The 18,724-nt window shown below is 42.6% G+C and overlaps 1 protein-coding gene across 6 annotated transcripts in view; it reads left to right on the top strand.

Annotated features, from left to right (window-relative positions):
• ITPR2 (inositol 1,4,5-trisphosphate receptor type 2) overlaps positions 1-18,724 on the top strand; it is a 244,386-nt gene that overhangs the window by 188,228 nt on the left and 37,434 nt on the right. For all 6 annotated transcript variants that reach the window (XM_071422550.1, XM_071422548.1, XM_071422551.1 and 3 more), the window contains 4 exons: positions 9,692-9,799; positions 11,324-11,516; positions 14,524-14,649; positions 17,741-17,916. In XM_071422550.1, coding sequence (XP_071278651.1) covers positions 9,692-9,799; positions 11,324-11,516; positions 14,524-14,649; positions 17,741-17,916 — 603 coding nt within the window. The remainder of the gene's footprint in view (positions 1-9,691; positions 9,800-11,323; positions 11,517-14,523; positions 14,650-17,740; positions 17,917-18,724) is intronic.

Raw genomic sequence — 18,724 nt, 5'->3', positions numbered from 1 at the left:
AGCTGTTGAGAGGCAATAAATGTGGGACCACAAAGTGCCATCTTTCCAAAGCCACCCTTCAAAGCACACTGCAGACTCAGCCAGCCCTGAGTTCTGTGTGCACATTTCACTGGCTCAGAAATGTATGTAATGAAGCTATTTTGTTCAAATTGCTGCAAACTCCCCTCATCAAGGAAGTTGATTTACACAAAGTGTTGAGTTCCTGCACTGGAGACAGAGCTGGAGCTTTTCCATTAGAGGTAACCTTCAAGTGAACCAAGGTGCACCTTTTTCTTCTAAGTACAGCCCAACTAAAACATTTTACCCTAAGCTGGGGTTTGGTTTGAGGGGAAGTGAGGTAACCTTGGAAATACCATGGAAGTGAAATCTGGTCTCACTTAATAGTATCAGATCAGTTCTAATAGGCCTCAGATATCTGCATTGTGAAATCCTACACCTTAATTAAAATCAAGGGGGGGGGGGGGCATCTTCTCTAACAAAGACATACTTTTTTATGTTCAGTAGTCATTGAAGTAATTACAGGTTAACAAAAATAAAGAGCATTAAACAGAATGTCAAAATATGTCTGTTCCTCACAGTTGCTCCGTTTTAACTCTCATCTCCTCTGATGTCACAATTTAATTAGGTATCTCAGTCACTATAGAGTTTTTCAGACAAGATCTGAATTTGTAATCTACAAATCAGCAGAGCTCAGTTGCCATCCTCTGTATTTCATTTATTTAACACAGTGCAGAAAAGTGAAAATGAGGTTCACCTTGCACTTTCTCTGAGGCAGCTTTATGAGATACTGAATAAAAGTGTCCAGCTGTGAAATTTAGTTTTAACAGCTGATTATGCTTTTCTACACCAAAAGTGAGGTGATCAGTTACTTATGGTCACCTTCAGACCTGCACACAGATAAGCATCTAATCAAGCTGGGGTTAAAGAAGCCTTTTCTCTGCCTTTTTCTATGGGCAAGGATTTTCAGAGTTTGTTTCACAAATGATGGTCTGTGGTAACCTTAAATGAACTTCATTTGAAAAATCTTCCCAGCTTTTTCTGTCTTTGGGTCTGCTGAACACCATTTAAGTTGTTGGGTAAAACAGCATTATTTGTGAATATCTGATAAGGAGAGAGATTAAATTTTTACTCCTACCAAGAACTCTTATTTCATAGGTGCCAGGTGAAAGTGCTCTCCTGAGGACAATAGCCATAATACAGACTTGGAATGAATAACTCATCATTTTGCATTCTCTTCTCGCTGGTCCTATGCTCCTAGTTTTATTTTTTAGGGATTTTTTGCTCTGCTGATTAGAGGGGGAGGCAGACATTCAACAGCATGGTTGAAAATGTTGGAAAATCTCACCACTGTAACTGTTTGAGAGGAGTCATCTCTCAGTTCCTGTCCATCTCCACACTTGTACACTGCCCTGTTTTGTACCCTACAATGCACAGTCAGGCCCAGCAGATAGTACGAAATCCATGTCTGCTGGGAATTCAACAGGTTTCAGCTTCAGCTGTTAGCTTGCTGCTTCAGTCTCGTATGTTTTTGACTCTGAATGAGCAAGTTATGCTTTTCTGAGTGTTGTGGAACTGTGTGTTGAGAAATTGGGATGTGAACAGGCCTGGCTAAGAGAAGGGTTTTTGGTTTGACATCAATGTAACTTGAATCCCAGAGTCTGAGCCATGATTCCAGGCTGCAGCTGAGGAGTTAAGCCCCTTCCATGTGCCTCATTGAAGACAAGGAGATGGTTTATCCCAGCCTTTGCAAGGGCTGTCTTCCAAACCACACCTGCCTACGGCAGAGCTGGTGATGATGTCAGGTTGGGTTGGTGAACTGCATCCAGCTGAAGGGGTCACAGCGTGCCAAAGAAACCATGGCACTATCCTGAAAATGTAAGAGAGAAAACAAGAGTGGGTAGATCCTGAAGAAGAGGATGAGTCCATTCTGGAAGGATCAACCCATGAGGAACTTTCTGCTCATGGTGCCAGAGGAAGGGATGCTGAGTGACAGTTAACATCTCCTGGTCTTATGGCTCACAGAAGGAAGTCTGTCCATTCATAAGAACTTGAAGCTGTGGTTCCCCTCACCACATTGCCCCCAAAGTAAGAGTCAGCCTTTTGTTTATCATTCCTCCTTTTGTTTGTGCTAGCCTGCCTTTTCTAGAGAAGCCACATAGTAGACAGAAGAGGATAGCTGGCAGAGTGTCTCATTCTGCAGAGAAGAGAAACATTAGAAAGTGAAGGGCTTGGGAGCAAAAGGATTTTAAGAGTTCCTGAAAAGGATGTGCCTTTCCCAGCTCTCTTATCTCAAGTGTATTTATGTATTTTGGATGTATATAAAGCATTGGTGGCTTTTAGAGGTGACTGGTTCTCTCGCTGTGTGGATTTGGGATCCATATACCTTCTGGTTTGAGCCTTTCCCAGACTGTGTCTATACAACATTGGTGCCAGTGGTTTTGTCTGCCTTTTATGGAGTAGCATGTGGCTGGGATCTTCTCCTTCTGCTCTGAAGAAGGCTGATTGCAGAAACTCTTCTCTTCTTTTCTTTCTTTTCCACTGAACTTTGTCATTACCTCCCTAAATCATGTCTGACACTTTCATCATCAGATTTCCTTCTATCCTGTATTTGCAAATTTGCAAAATTTTGCTTACAGTAATCACGAGAGGCAGTCTCTGAGTGCAGTACTGTCCTCCTGTTGGAATATTCTGGATTGGATACTGCTGTCCACATCCTGTGTCCACTGCTGTCTGGTATGGCCAGTGTAAACCAAAATCCATGCGTATGCATTGGGTTGGTTTGACTCAAGCAGGCACAGCTGCCTGTGACAGTTTCCATGTAGCCTGTGGAGATGTTTCACATCCACCCACCTCAAATTAATTTTGTTTGGTTGCAGCGCATTTTGGCTGACCTGAACTTCCCCACACGTGTGTGTACTTCATGTTTTTGGAACTCAGCTTTGCCTGCAAAAGAAATTAAAACGAAGGCAAGTGGAAGTAAAGTTCATTGAAATATTAACAAGTCATTTTGTCTTCTGCTGGTTTTCATCAGGGTAAAAAAGAACAGCAAAACCACAACAAAAATAGCAATGAAATTACTATGGGGGGCTGCAAACATAATAGTGATAGAGTTCACTTAGCTGTGGTGGTTTCTTTTATGTGATAATATTGAGGTGTTTTATTTCTCCCCTGTGAGGTAGATCACTATTAGCCACAATTTGTAGTGTGCCCCATGTGGAGGCTGGGGAGGAGAGCTGGTGCCTTAGAGGTTACACAAGGCCGTGGAAGACCCAGCAACAGAATCCAAAGCGTCTGGACCACCCAGGGACCTGCTCATGTACCACAAGCCATCAGGGAAAGATTAACTCTAAACCCTTTTGGTTGCTCTGCACGGTATAATTGTCTAAATGAAATCAATGAATACTTGATTTGAGAGTCTCCCATTGCTCCATCCCTGCTGTTCCTAATGTTTGTTAACAGATTGCTTTGTGGCAGAGTGCAAAGGTGCCGCTCTATAAAACTGTAATGACTTCTGGAAAGGAAGTTGCCCTGTGTATTGCAGAAAGCACCATTCAGTTTTGATTGGAACATGGGGAGCTGAGGAGTTGTTATTGCTTTTAGTACAGCTACTTGGAATAAAAATTTCTGCTCAGTTATGGTTAAGATGACATTTCCTTTTTCCCTGCTTTTTTCTCTCCTTGTTTACTGGTGGAGTTGGAATGTTCTCCTTTGCCCTGGCCAGGGAGCTGGCACGTGGTGAGGTCCTGGCACACCAAGGAAGAGGAGCTCCCTTTCTGTCTCCTATGCTCCTCTGTCTGTCACCCATCCTGTTTTCTACTCCCTTGACTTTCTCTTGGCTGTTTTTTCTCAGTCCCTGGGGGTTTTCTTGTCAGTCCCCAGCCAGCTTTTTTATCCTTTCTTGCTCTCTAAGCAGAAAATGAAGTGTTTGGTGAGCTGACTGTGTTATCCCTGGCGAGGGGGTTTGGTGGTGCCAGATCTCACACTGCCTGGCTCTGGGAGCCAAGGGGACTAAAGAGGAAGAGATTGAGGCTGTAAATGAGCCCCAGTTGCACAAGCCTGTTGGCACAGCAAGGTGAGACTCATCTGAGCATTATTTTGCTGTTGCTGCAAGTTACATTCTGTCACAATTTCCCCTGGTGAAAGACCACTGGCCATTGGGCTGGCAACCCACACTGCAGGTGTGTGGTTACTGACAGGGTAGGGATGGAGATAATTTGCAGCACATCTCCCAGATGTCACACCTTGGCATCAGGCACAAACACTCTCACCTCCCTTCCCCCAAGGGCTGTTGTTCATTCACTTCCAGGCCTGTGGAGTGGCCTCCCTGCCCTGACAGGCTCGAGGGGCAGGCTGGCACCCCAGAGGGGGACTGAGGCAAGGGCAGAGAGGGCTCTGTGCAGGGTGACAGCTTACAGGCATGTCCACACCCAGCTCCCTCCCCAAAACAAGCCCCAGTCCCCAGCACACTCCTGGTGCTGCCTGACCCAGTGCCCTCTCCCTGCCAGGAGTGCCCCTGTGCCCCATCACATGCCAGCCTCACTGCTGCCCTGCAGCTGGGAGAAGAACTGAGAGAATTGGAACAAGCATAATAATTATTTCAAGAATTTTGTTTCTACTTTTTTTTAGATGTTTGTAACGCTTAGTAGTAATACTTTAATTGTAAATTATATCAAGGCACAGGAGCTATTTGTGCTCTTTGTGTCTTTATTTCTGCTTCTCAGCCAGTTATCCAGTGCTTTTTGTACTATTCCATCAACCTTTCCTAGGAAATCACGTGTTTGACACTTAGCTTGTGAACTGACTCTTCCTTGAAAAGCCTGATTGCTTGCAGGACACTAAACCTCACTCCTTTAGATCCCTTTCTACCATTCTAGTTATAAAAAGCCACTGCCATGTTTGGCAGTTTTCAAATGCTGGGGAGTGAAATAAATCTCTCAGAATTTGGGGGTCTCCAACCTGGTATATATAGCTTGTATTTCTTGTACTTTATTCTTCTATTTCTTGTCCTTTTGGGGGCTTCAGCAAAGCCTGGTGTAATCAGCAGGAATTTTGACAACCATCTCAGCTGTGTACTGGGTAAGACCTCATGCCTTGGATGAGAACTTGAGAGGCCCCTGCAGTTTACAAGTTACAACCAGGGACTGACACACCCTTATTAAAATATGGAGGGGCTCTGTGTTTTACAGAAGTATTGAAAAGGGGAGAAAAACTCTCTTTTCAAGCAATTTTTCCACATGCACACATATATTCACACACTGGTATTTTGGCAAACCAATCTACTATACCACGTCAGTGAGTTAATGACAGGCTGGTGAAATGAGTGTTCACAGCTTTAAATCAGTCTTTTCTTTAGCAGCATTTAAATAACTTCATTTTTGTTCAAGGTAATCTTGACTATAAAACTATAGGCCTGCAGAAAACCCATATATTAATTGCAAAAGCTGGGTCTGCTGTGGTTTTCCACACTGCTAATCATATATGGCATCCCAGATGAGTAGCAGATCTGATTTTATAGTCATGTTGTGTCAGGAGTTTAGACTGAGTATTACTTGTAATTCTGTCATTTATCTCTACTGTTTCTTTATTAATGTCTTCAGCGTTCTTGGTCTGTCCTCAATCTTTCACATTTTGTACTGATACTTTATTACAGTGTTTTCCAAATTTTTTAAGTAAAAATCTTTCAAGATGAACAGCAGTCCTTCCTTGGGAGCTGACTGAAAGCCAAATGATCTTTATTCATATAGCTATTGCCTTACACATCCCCTCTTTGGAAATCACTGTTCCATTATGTGCTATTGCTTCTTGTCCCTACACGCCTTGATGAGCAGTAAAATACAGTGTTGACATTTAAAATATTGTCACTGGCATGGCTGATGTGTGAGTGAGTGAGTGAGGGAGTTTTCTCCACAATGGTGATTTTTCTGGGGCTCTTTGCAAATTCCAGCTCTAGTGATGGTTATTTTTTTTGTATCAGTTACACTTGCAGTGTATTTTTGAGGTGCATTTTTGAGCTTTGCTTTGCAAACATAAATGGAACTGTTCTTCTCATTGTAGTTGCTCTCAGCCATGTCCATCCCATGCCATGTCCTCCAGCTGTCCCAAGAGGTTTGTGCAGCACACTGGATATAACACTTTACTGCATCACAGCAGTTAAATATGAAAAAAAAATCACTCAGAGCTTGCACGGCCTTTACCCACCACGCACAAACTCTCACCTAGGGTGTATTATAAACTTGGATAAGCTGTCAGTATTTGAGGTTCACAGTTTGTCACTTCATTGTTATTTTCATTGCTGTGTCTTTGATCTCACAAATGCTCTGCCCTGGTCAAGGCATCTGTTGACACAGTCCCCCTGGCCCACGTGGGCCTCTGAGCTCGTTAAGGGGCAAAAGAAGGTTCATGAGAGCAGAGCTTCAGAAAACACCATGGATGCCAAATAACAGCACTCCTAAAGCTGTTCTGTGTCATACTGTGGGCCTCTGCTTCAGATCTGAGCTCTCTCAGATTGCTGTCCACAACATTCTTTCATCAGTGTGGCTGTGGCAATACAGAAATATTAGCAGTACTTATTGTTGTGTCGATGTAGAGGAATCCATCCTGTGTAGAAACTGATTTATGAGCAGAAAATTGATGGGCCCTTTGCCCTGAGCTTACTGTCTGAATGTCTGGAGTACACAGAAGGTAAGTGGATATTGAGAGATTTGGAAGCTGAGAGAAATGAGGTTATGAGTGAAGAAGATACAGCTTTACCAGCTGAAGATTGCTGGTGCCTTTAGGTAGGTTCCCCATCTGAAATGTGCTGCAGCTCCTCCAGCTTGGTCAGAAATCCCTCGTTGTTTCTGATGTGTCTTTTCTGGCAGTTGAGGGGCTGGCACAGAAAATCCTGGCTTGTTCTTCAGGTCACTTTGTCCAGTGGCTGTGCTGGAAAGCCCCAGCTGTGCAGTGCTAGGTTCTGTTCACACATCAGCCCGGGACAGTCACAGCCTCAGAAAGCACAGTGCAGATCACCAAATACACACTGTTTTAAAGAGCATGGCTGCTGTTCATGTGAAACCTGATAGCAAAATATGCTCAATCTCAAATCCCCAGCAGGCTCTGAACACTCTGTTCTAGCCAGTCCCATTAGAGCATGAGAGGTTGACATTGTTTTCCCTTCTACTCCATGTAATAAGGGAATTTCTGTTACTGATACTTATCAAGAGAGACTTCTACAGTAAAAGTTATGGACAGTTCAAAGCATATCAGGAAGCAATATCTGGAGTTTTTATATGGTTTACAAATGGCATTTCCAATTCTTAATCTATAGCAGGTCCCTTACTCCAAACTGGCATCGTTTTAATAAGAACTCTCCGTATGTCCTTGACTTGTCATTTGTTAGAAAACTGAAAATCTTAATGGTTCACATTGGAGAAATAAAGGTCAAGATACAGACAAAGTTCCTCTGTATTACAGAAGATAATAAAAGGGGAATATATTTGCTCCTGGTTATGCTAATTCATCACTCCAAGCACGGTGTGATTGCATTCTGTCTAGTCAGTGCTCTTCTTCATATCTTAAAGAAGAGATATAGCCAAAGTAAAGGGCACTTGGAGATAGACAGGGAAACTAATTGAGTCACAGAGAGTCTTCTGTTTGAGGAAGGATGGGAAGGATAGGGATTGTTTTAATTTAAAGAAGAGACAAATAAAAGAGAACGTGACAGTAGTGTACAGAATGATGAATGATACAGAGAAGGTGAACTGGGCACTCTTGCTTGCCCTTTTGTAAGTACAGAAGCAGAGGGACATCCAATAAACCAGAAAGGCAAAAGTAATAACACTGTTGAAAGGGCATTTTTAAACAGTAACTATCTTGTTTCTAATGGCTCATCTTCTTTCTCCCTGATTCTAGAGCATGTCTTGAGGGGCATGCAAGGACGTCTAGGAGATGAATTCAAGTTGTCTTGCTAAGCAGTTGTTGTGGTCATGCTGCAAAAGCTGCTGGTTGGATCAGATTATTTGGCTTGTGTGAGGGGGAACAACTTGTCAAATAGTCTTAAAGAACCTTTTTAGTCTCAAAAATAAGTGGAAGTTTAGGTAAAGACATTGATGTATGTAATGATACTATCCATGCATTTGCTAAATAGAGTAAAAAAGTAACTCTTCAGGACAGAAATCTACTACTGATGGAAGGAATATTCCTCTGCAGTTAACCCCCATGTCATTTCTTTGCTGGTCTCCCTGAATATCTGCTCATGACACTTATAAAATGCTGATGTTGTGCCACATTGGCTTGGGCTGTGCTGTCAGGACCAAACAGACTTCTGTCCGCAAGGAAGTTACTGGAAGCACATTTATTCTTCCTGAATATCTCTTTCTGATATTCTCTTACTTTTGCACATTCCATTTTTTATTCATCTTTATTTAATAAATTTGTATTGAGATCCAGAAGAAAATTTATTTTGATCAGTAGATTCTAGGGAACTTAAATAAATGGACTAAAATTTATATGCACCTCTCTCCTGCCTTTTTGTTAAAAAAAAAAAAACAAACAAAAAACCCAAAAAAAACGGAGATAATGAGACATGCAAATTTCAGATGAGAGAGATCATGTGCTGGTTAGATTATTACAGTATCTGTTTGGATCCATTGTTACTTTCAAACTTAATTCCTGTCAGGCTTTTTGTAGCTGTGCAATTATTTTATAATTCCTCAGCAGGCTGTGCTATTTCATGTAGCACAATCCCAGCCCACCTGTGGTGATCATCACTTCAAAGCCCCGGTTCCTATGGTCATTTTGAGTGTGTGCCTGCCTCATTTCTAATGGTCTGTTGTGGTAATGTCAGCTGTGATGCTTCAGCCCTGGATCACATCTCTGAGGTGGCTTTTTCTCTCTTTCCTGCTGCAGTTTTTCCCATCTTAAAACAGGTGAAACGCCTCAGCTATTCTGGATGGAATGTATTTGCTATGATGTAGGGAAAATTGAATTTTTAGTAATTTCCTTATGTCTCATAATTAGGTCTTTCTTTCTCACTCATCTACAGGACATCATGAATGCATTTGCCAACACCTTTCTTTTTAAACTTTGTACAGCAATGGAGCATTTAAAACATCTACTACTCAACATATTGCAGATGTGTTTTATCAATCATGTGAAGTGTATAATTTGTAAAAGTTTATAGAAGATACATATTTGTGTGTATGTGTGTATGTATCTATTTGCTGTATATGTAAACTGTACAGTTAAGGATATATTTGCCTGGCGCTACAGTCCAGCTCCCTCAGAAATAGTTACAGCCCTGGAATACCAACCTACAACCTAGTTTAGCCATTTGAAGTCACTGAGAAAAATTAATTGTAAATGTAATTTAGTATTCAGAGGTATGCTAATTTTATGTCCAAACCCCAGTGAAAAGAACCATTCAGTCTAATTTTTTGGCATTTGTCAAAAGCCTTCCAAAAACCATCCAGGCTGCAGACTAAGCTGCCTTTCATAAATCTCAACTGAGGACTTTCTGCTGACTTCTTAAGACTAAATTATTTCTATTGTTCTCGAGTAATTACATTTTTGTTGTTATCTGTGGAAAGAGCCCCACTGGGTTGAGCATGTAAGTATATGGGAATGGGGGGAAGGAGGATTTGTGTTAGTTAAGTGGAGATGATAAAGCTGAAAACATAGCAGGACATAAATCAGATTTTTCTTCTTTTTCTAGTTGGCTTGTCACAATAAAACATTGCAACAGATGCTGAAGCCAGGGTCAGATCCAGATGAAGGAGATGAAGCCTTGAGGTTTTATGCCAAACATACGGCACAGATAGAGGTAAAGGATTGCTCTCCAGAAGATGGACTGTGAGACAAGTCTGCATCTTATGTGGGGTGTATCTCCTCTTTTTAAGCTTCCAAACGGTGTGGGTTATTTTTGAGGAGAAGGTTGAATAATATGCTTTTGGCTGTGGAAGATAAAGGAATGCACCTGTATTAGAAGTGGCTGCAAACCATCATTTCACAGTAGGTTTCCTGTGTGTTACCAAACATGTTTTGTTAGGGAAATAATGACTGTGTACAGGAGCTGTGTCATGAAGTCAAGAATCGTCCTGTACAGTACATCACTCAAATAAATAATCATGAGTTTCAAAGCCACTGATTCTGACTGGTCAGATTAAAACTCTGGCTGGAGTACAAAGAGGTTTTGAAGTGGTGTAGACATTCAATATGGCTTTTTTTTTAAATACCAAGGCTTGGCCTGGTTCAGCAGTTCTGTTCTCTATCTTAAACTTTACACCTGCCATGGGTTGGACTTAGATAGAGGTCCACAGACGTATCCCACCACAGGATAGGTGGAAGATCCATGGCCTTGGTTGTCCAGAGGGCAGCTCAGTGCTTCTCTTAATGTATTTTAATACTTTGGCTGCTGCTGAGATCTCTCTTAGCAATTATCAGCCAGTTTATCTGGGTAGCTTGTAAATTTAGGCATTAAACAAGCACTGTGGTCAACTTTTATGTGGCCAATAGCTTCTTCTAGAAAAGTGAAACTCAAACCAGCATTACTGCTATACAAAATAGATAACTGCTTGTCTTGGAAAGCAGTCCTAGACCTGTTTGGTGTTTCAGATATTATCTCCCCTATATTAATGTATCTCATTTGTTTGTTTTGAAATTCAAATAGTGGTGTTTTTTATTTTCACCAGTGGCTGCACAGAGGCATGGTTGTAGAAGTCTAAAAGGGTTTTCTACCCATTTCTGTATTTTTAGTAATGCAGAGTCAAAGACCAGAATGGGGAAGCAATTTTGATGACAATGTGGTGAGATGAAATAAAATCTAGCTCACTCACCAGTAGCTTGGTCGGTGCTGAAATGCAAACAATTCAAAACCTTGGGTTTTGTCAAGTAAAAAGATAAAGACTGACAAGATATGGGTGCTGCCTGGGTGATATTTTTGCATGTTCACCTTTACAATTTATCCCATCACAGAAATAGATTCAAGATGAGAAAAGCATTTTGTAATCAGAGCAGAAAGCCCCTGAAATTCTTCACTTTTTACTGGCTCAGATTTGTTTCAATTTGCTGACAAATTGAAGCATTCTGAATTACAACATTTTTTATATTTGGCAAAGCCTGAACCTAGGTTTTTCTTGAGACTTATATTTGCCACCTTATTCAGGCAGGCTTTTGAAAATAAAAACAGCTTTACTCTGTTTTGGGATTGATAGGTCCAACTTTATTGTAATGTTCGAATAATTAATGCATTCATTTGTAAATAAAAGGGGAGCTGTGAACAAGAAAAGACATGACAAAATGATTGGATAGTCACTGACTGTGGCAAAAATGTGCATTTTATTTATAGATTGTTCGCCATGATAGAACAATGGAAAAGATTGTCTTTCCTGTCCCCAATATTTGTGAATTCCTCACTCGGGAATCCAAAAGTCGGGTGTTCAATACAACAGAGAGAGATGAACAAGGGAGCAAAGTCAATGACTTTTTCCAGCAGACTGAGGATCTGTACAACGAGATGAAATGGCAAAAGAAAATTAGAAGTAAGTACTGTAATTTGAAAAAAAAATAGCTTCATTATGCTAAAACCTTGCTTTTAAACCTTCAAATACTTGCATTTTAATGATACACTGTTCTCTGTTCAGTCTGACACTACAACAGGCAAAACTGTTCTGGGCTTGAGAGTGTAGGTCTGCTGAGACACTTGCATGCCACCATTAAAAAAGTGTAATATGGAGCAGTTATTAATGTGTTCAAGATGATGTTTTGGACTCCAAAAGTTAAACTGAGGGATGGAAGAACTGGGTGTAGTTCTACTAGTCTTGATAGTGTTGCACCTAATTAAACCAAGGCCCCTAATATTTAACAAAAACATGTGTAGTTGCATATTTGAGGTTTGCAGATTCCTGAAAGGCCATTAAAAGACTCATAAATGTCACTCACTTAAAAATGTCTCTCACCAGAACCTCAGCTGCTTTAAATCTGCCCAGCTCCCACGGAGTCAGTCCCCCTCTGCCAGTCCACATCAGCCTGGCATGACTGGGCTGCAGGGTGTCCCAGTTTGCCCATACTGGTGCGTGGCCCATGGTACTGGGGAGGCACGTGTGTGGCCTTGAGCTGCTTGGTCAAGATCATGGGGGAGAGGTCAAAGTAGGGCCACCAAGAGGAGGGGCAGGGAAGCCCCACCAGGTACCCTGAATGGCTTTAGCTCCCTGGTGGGCAGTACAGCTGCTGGCCCTTGGCAGGAATGGGGCTATTGCCAGTGTGCCTGCATCAGGAGGCTCCTGCCAGCTCAGCCACTGTCAACTCTGCCCTTGGCTTTTGGAGCAGAAGGTTGTATTTTATATATCATAGAATCACAGAATGGTTTGGGTTGGGAGGGACCTTAAAGATCACACAGTTCCACCCCCCTGCCATGGGCAGGGACATCTTCCACTATCCCAGGTTGCTCCAAGCCCCATCCAGCCTGGCCTTGGACACTGCCAGGGACGGGCAGCCACAGATTCTCTGGGAAAATTGTGCCAGTGTTGCCTCAGCACCCTCACAGGGAACAATTTCTTACTAATATCCAATCTAAACCTATCCTTAGTTTGAAGCCATTCCCCCTTGTCCTGTCACTCCAGGCCCTTCTAAAGAGTCTCTCTCCATCTTCCCTGAAGGCTCCCTTCAGGCACTGGAATGCTGCAATGAGGTCACCCCAAAGCCTTCTCTTTTCCATGCTGAACATACATAAAAATGGCTTAAAATGATCCCTTCATTCACTGCTAAAATGCAGATGCTCTTGCAGTGTCACACATCATCTGCTCACTGCAACTGATCAGGAAGGAAGGAAGGAATAGGGTCTAGAGCAGCAGGATAGTACAAGCAATGTGGGAGCATCCTGAATGTGATGGATACATGGATGTTATTGCAATTTCTTATATGTCAGTTCTCAGGCTTTAATTTTCAGCAGCAGCAAGTCTTCAGCATAAACCCCATCAACCCAAATCTGCTTCTCTTGGTTGCACCCTAAAAACGTACTAGTGACAAACTGACCAGAATAGAAGTTGAAAAATACATGATTCCAGAATCTGCAGAATATTTGGGAATTAAAAGTCATTTTATTGTAGAAAAATTACTTCAGTAAAAAAAATCGTATCTGGGGGTTTTGCATTAGAAACACAAATAAAAGAGCCAACCCAACAATTAGATAGACCAGACCTGCCTAATGCTATGAACAAATGAAATGGGTTGATTTTTATTCAGAGCAGAAATGTCTCAATTCCCTTCATCAGTGGAATAACTCACAAGTCTCCATGTTGGGGTTTTTTTAATATTTGAAAAGATAATTCAGGTTGAAGGTGGGTTCATTCTTTAGCCAAGTGTCTGTTAGCATGAAGTCTGTGCTGCTTAAATTGACAGGAGCCATTTTTGTAGTGGCTCCAAATGCTTAAATCTCAGCAGTCAGCAGCACAAGGTTATCACAGTGAAATCTGAATATTTATCTAATTGCTATTAAAGACTATAAAGCCTGAGGCAGCCATATGCACTTGAGGGAATCTGCTGTTTCTAAAAACTTCACTGGGTGCTCTGCATACTTGTAGGAAGTTCTCAGTACTCTAAAATCTAGTTAATAGGGATGTATCATGTGTGAAACCTCTCTAACCAGAGATGTTTCTACACCATTGCACATAGGATCTTGTTTCAAATGTTCATTTAAACGTATTTTAGTGCGCTAATATATATTAAGTGCTTGCCTGAGTTTTAGCACACTCTGATCTTGTTCCTGACCTTCTTGCTGAACCATGTATATGGCTCTGGACCCAAATTCAACCCTGTTTTGCCCCTTTTTAGTCTTTTCTAGCGAGGCTGTAGGATCTTTGGGATATAACAACTATTTCTGTGTGTTTGTACAACAGTTCACATACGGAGATCATGGCTTGTTTGAGTCCTTTTAAGCAGGAGTACAGAGCTGTTTGTCAGCAGGTGACCATGGGCTTCTGAGCATCACACAGGAAACAGTCAGCTTTTCTAGAAACAAAACCCAGGCAGACCAAATTTTGCCTGCTTCCCAAGCGATCAAAATGCTTTTAGTTTGACAGAGGTGGGGAAAACGCTGCAGTTCTGAAACCGTGCCTATTCCATGGTTCTTTGCCTATGTCATTGGTGTACTTGGTCCAAATAGGTCATCTGGATGATACATTCTGGGTGTTCTGGTTGACTGGCATTCAGAGTGCTAAAATCTATTTGTTTGCTTGGTTTTATGTCCCCATGCACAGAAGCTGCAGATTCAGATGCAGCTGAAAAGACTCCTTTGCTAAATATCCAGGCCTAAAATCTTACCAGAGGCAAAACTCCAGTATATATAAACTGTACTGTGATCTTTGGATTAAAAGCTCTGCTTGAAACTTTGTTTTATGGCAAACCTATGTTTAATATTTGTCTATTTTAGTTTATTTTAAAGATCTGCATATTTTCTACATTAATCTGTATTTCATTCCCTTGGGGCCATTGGTGATTGAGTTTCTGCTTGCTTTCAGGTTACTGATTGCTGCTTTTCTCCCTTTCTAGATAATCCAGCCCTCTTTTGGTTCTCCAGACACATCTCTCTCTGGGGAAGCATTTCCTTCAACCTTGCTGTATTCATCAATTTAGCAGTTGCTCTGTTCTACCCTTTTGGAGACGATGGAGATGAAGGCAAGTAGAGTTTGGTTTTATTTTTTGTTCTAATTTTAGATGCTTTCATTTCTAAGGTAACAAATAAAGCTGCATTTTCAGGTGCAGTCATATCTGGAAGCCATTTAGTGTCTCCTAAGTAGGTGCCAGATGTTGTCTGAAATGTGGTGGTTGATCTGTGTGTCACGTGGCCCACACAATGCAGAGCAGAATGGACAAAGCATAAGCTGGAGATTATCTAGATGATCTCAGCTAATTTTTTTATATTGCCATATTGCAGTGTCCTACTGCACACATTTAGCTGCAGCTTCTGAACTGAAGGAGGATTCCCTGGCAGCAGAGGGATAGAGATTCCTTAAGGCTGACCAAATTGAATGACTTGCAGTCTTGAAAACATATGGAAGAGAATTATTTGAAAACAAGCTTGTTGGCTTTTGACTGTATTGTTTATTGGGATAAAAGGGCATAACTTTTGCAGAGGAAAAATGCATTATGTAAAAATACTCTTAAAACTTATGATTCTGTCTCTGCTTCATCCCATGTCACAGGAAATATTTAATGAAGTTTTTTATTTGCTATAAATGCAGCAGACTAGCAGGAGGCCTCTTTGAAGCCCAAACAAGCTTAATTGGGATAAAAGACACTAAATACTTTAGAATACTGGTAATGGGAGCAGAGTCATTCACCTCTGGGCCTTTGATTTGTGGCCAGTCAGTAATGTGACTGAAAGTCACCTCTGTCTGATGGCATGTGAACTGGGCTGGTGGAAGCAGTCCAGCTTCTAGTAGATACATGTGCTTTTCACAAACACCACAGCTGGCACCAGCAAACATTCCTGCTGGCTGGTGGAACAGAAAGGCAGCAGATTAAAATATATTGGCACGGGGACCACGCTGCCCTGGCAGCCCACAGGGTGGTCTCTGCAGGTCACAGCTCAGGCAGCTCCACAGCCTCGGGGAGTGAGGCAGAGTTTGCAGGGCTGTGCCCTGGAGAAGGGAAGCATCTTGTGCTTTGTAAACTGGGGAGTTACTCAGAGCATGTTAGAGTCCATGGAGGATGAGAGGAGAAATAAAGGGTTAAAAATAAACCTTTTAAGCTACTAAATTTTAGCTAATCTATACTCGTGGAAATCCTCTAGTCTGCAATCAGTAGGTATTAATACTTATTCTGAACTGCAGATTTATATGGCATTAGTTTAAGTGGCCCCAGTAATCCAGTGACAGCTCATTTCAGGATTCCAGCTCCTGGTGCTTGTAAAGCCAAAGTGACTCCTGAGCAATAAGGAATAGGTGTGGCCAAATCAGATTAGCAGGTCATGAAGCAGTTCCTTACTTCCAGCCTCCCTCTCCACCAAAGCTTCATCCAGCAGCTGGAATTTGTCTCCCATTTTTCCCCTTCACCCTGTGTAAATCCACCTCTATTCACCTGTCTGAGGTGCCTGGGCTGATCTAATCATCCCAAAATGCTGCCTTTTAGTAGGTACTTGCAGTTCTTATGTAATAGGACATAGGCAAATCTGCTCCAGCTGAAGGCTGCTCCTGAAGGGAGCCTAAAAGAAAGAAAGGAGACAAGAGCACATAGTGACAGGACAAGGGAGAATGGTGTCAAGCTGACAGAGAGCAGGTTTAGTTTAGATATTAGAAAAAAACTCTTCCCTGTGAGGGTTCTGAGGCACTGGCACAGGTTGCCCAGAGAAGCTGTGGCTGCCCCATCCCTGGCAGTGTCCAAGACCAGGTTGGATGGGGCTTGGAGCAACCTGGGATAGTGGAAGGTGTCCCTGTCCATGGCAGGGAGAATGGAAATTGATGATCTCTAAGGTCCCTTCCAACCCAAACCATGATTCTGTGAAGACTCCTTGCCTCTGCAAGGAGTGGGTGCCTGTCTGCACATGGTGCTGGTGTGGGTCCTGCAATGTGAAATTGCTGGACCTGCAGTAGGGAAGAAGGAAAACTGGTTTGTGAAAGAACCACAGAGAACTTTGGCCTTGTCTTTCAGATGGGCTTGAAAGTAATTTTTTTTAGGATCCATTAAAAGTTTCCAAATCTTGTTGGCAAAGAAGTTCTCTGATAGAGCTGACCTTGAACCTCCCACCAGGGATAGAAACACTCCTGAACTTTGGAAAAGTTCGGATGCCATCTCAATGTTAAGGCTAGGGCCTCGTCTCATTGTTTTCTAATCCCAGTGATGCTGCTCAGCTGTGTATCTGTTGCCAAAGAGATTCCTATTGTGAGTCTAGCTAAATTTTCTATTCCCTTCTCCCCCGTCACTGACCTCTCAGTTCATCCCATAACAATAGAAGTCAGTGTACAAGTGTGACAGTGCCCTGAGATCTGAATGTGCTTTTTATATTCCAGCAGCATGGTGTGTTTCCAGAGCTTTAAGCAGAGGGGAGAGGGAAAACAGGGGCATCGCTCAAAGCTCGGGGAGTGCCTGGAGCCAGCATCTTGCAGAGCAGCAGGGACTGGCAGTGCAGGCGGCAGGAGCCGGGCCCCGCTGCGTGCCCGGAGCCGAGCGCGGGCTGAGCGCTGCGGGCCCTGCCCGGGCCCATCCCGCCGTGCCCGGGCCCATCCCGCCGTGCCCGGCCCTGCCCGGGCCCATCCCGCCGTGCCCAGCGCTCCGCTGCCCTGCAGAGGCGGAGGCTCCCGCGGAACAGCCGCGGCCCTTCGGGAGGTCGCTGCTTTTTCGGGAGCCGCGGCTGGAAACGTGGCACTGCAGCGCGCTGCCACTTGCTGTGCTGCCCCCAGGACCGGCTATTTCGGTAGCTGAGCAATCATGGAATCAGACCGGAGGGGCCCTAATGATCCCTGCAGAAGGGAGCTGATTAGTGGCTTGCTCCAGGAGAAGGGTAAACTGTTCCATCTCTAAGCACTCCCTGGATTTTAATGGAAATTTCATTAGCTGCTCGTATTATTACCTGTGCGAAAAGCAACAATACTCAGAGAATAATAGCTCCTGCTGCAATTAGGACAAGCCGTGGTCAGCAGTTGTGATGCATGAATCACGCTTTTGTTAGCTCTGCTGGCAAAGGAATTGATCTTTTGGATCCGTTTCTTGGTGAAAAATGGAGTCTCCAAAGATGCCTTTCTCAAATCTCCCTTTCTCCTCTGCACAGGCACGCTCTCACCGTTGTTTTCCGTGCTCCTCTGGATAGCAGTGGCGTTTTGCACAGCAATGCTGTTTTTCATCTCCAAGCCTGTAGGCATTCGACCCTTTTTGGTGTCTGTTATTCTCAGGTCTATATATACTATAGGGCTCGGTCCTACCTTGATACTCCTTGGTGCTGCTAATGTAAGTACTTCAAAAGCAACCAGAATTTCCTTTTCAGCAGAAGGAAAGATATTAAGGCTCTCCTACATAAAAATCTCATTTGATTAGAGCTGTGCAAAAACTTATTTTTCTGGTTCATTGTTTAAGCCAAAAAAATAAATAATTTCCAGTCATCCTGGAACAGCAGTGTCAGCGAAGTGGGAAACTAAGAAAAAAGTTGGTTTAGTTTTGTGCATATGCAAATATTTTAAAAACAAAAACAACATGAAATTTAAAGAAATATTGCTGCATAAGGGCAATAAAATCTACAGTTTCTCAAGTTAAAATAATAGTTTGCTCTACCAATACTCTCAGCATTATTGACACAAATATGTGAAATGTTTCTGAGACCTTAAATATATTTTCAGGAAGAAAAGAGTTTTCAAAATTAAAAATTCTCTCAGCCCTTTGCCAGATCTCTTAACTTAGCCATGAATAAGTCTGCATGCTTACTGAGCTTGGTAAGACACACAGTCGTGCTCACAAGTCATCTATTTAAATTTCTGCCTGACTGCTACAGCTCTAATTCACCCCAGCACGAAGTATTGGGCTGTTTGCCACCAGTTCTGTATGTGAGAATTTCACATACTGAAAAATACCCAGACATATAGTCAAAGATAAAGGCAAGTAAGCAGCACTTGCCCATGTCAAATTTGGTAGCAAAGGAGTCGTGTTGAGTCCTCATTCCTTGTCCTGGACTGCCAGAGAGATGAGGTGAGACCCTTTCCTGTTCACTGCTGCGCTGCTGCTCATGTGCAGGCAAAGCTTGGGAGCCATGGAGAATCTATGC

Source organism: Agelaius tricolor, unplaced genomic scaffold, assembly GCF_023055355.1.
Source record: "Agelaius tricolor isolate 1412-34295 unplaced genomic scaffold, bAgeTri1.0.p SCAF_3, whole genome shotgun sequence".
Classification (NCBI taxonomy): Eukaryota; Metazoa; Chordata; class Aves; order Passeriformes; family Icteridae; genus Agelaius; species Agelaius tricolor.
Note: the sequence above shows the minus strand (reverse complement) of the source record. Positions and strands in the feature narration are given on the sequence as shown.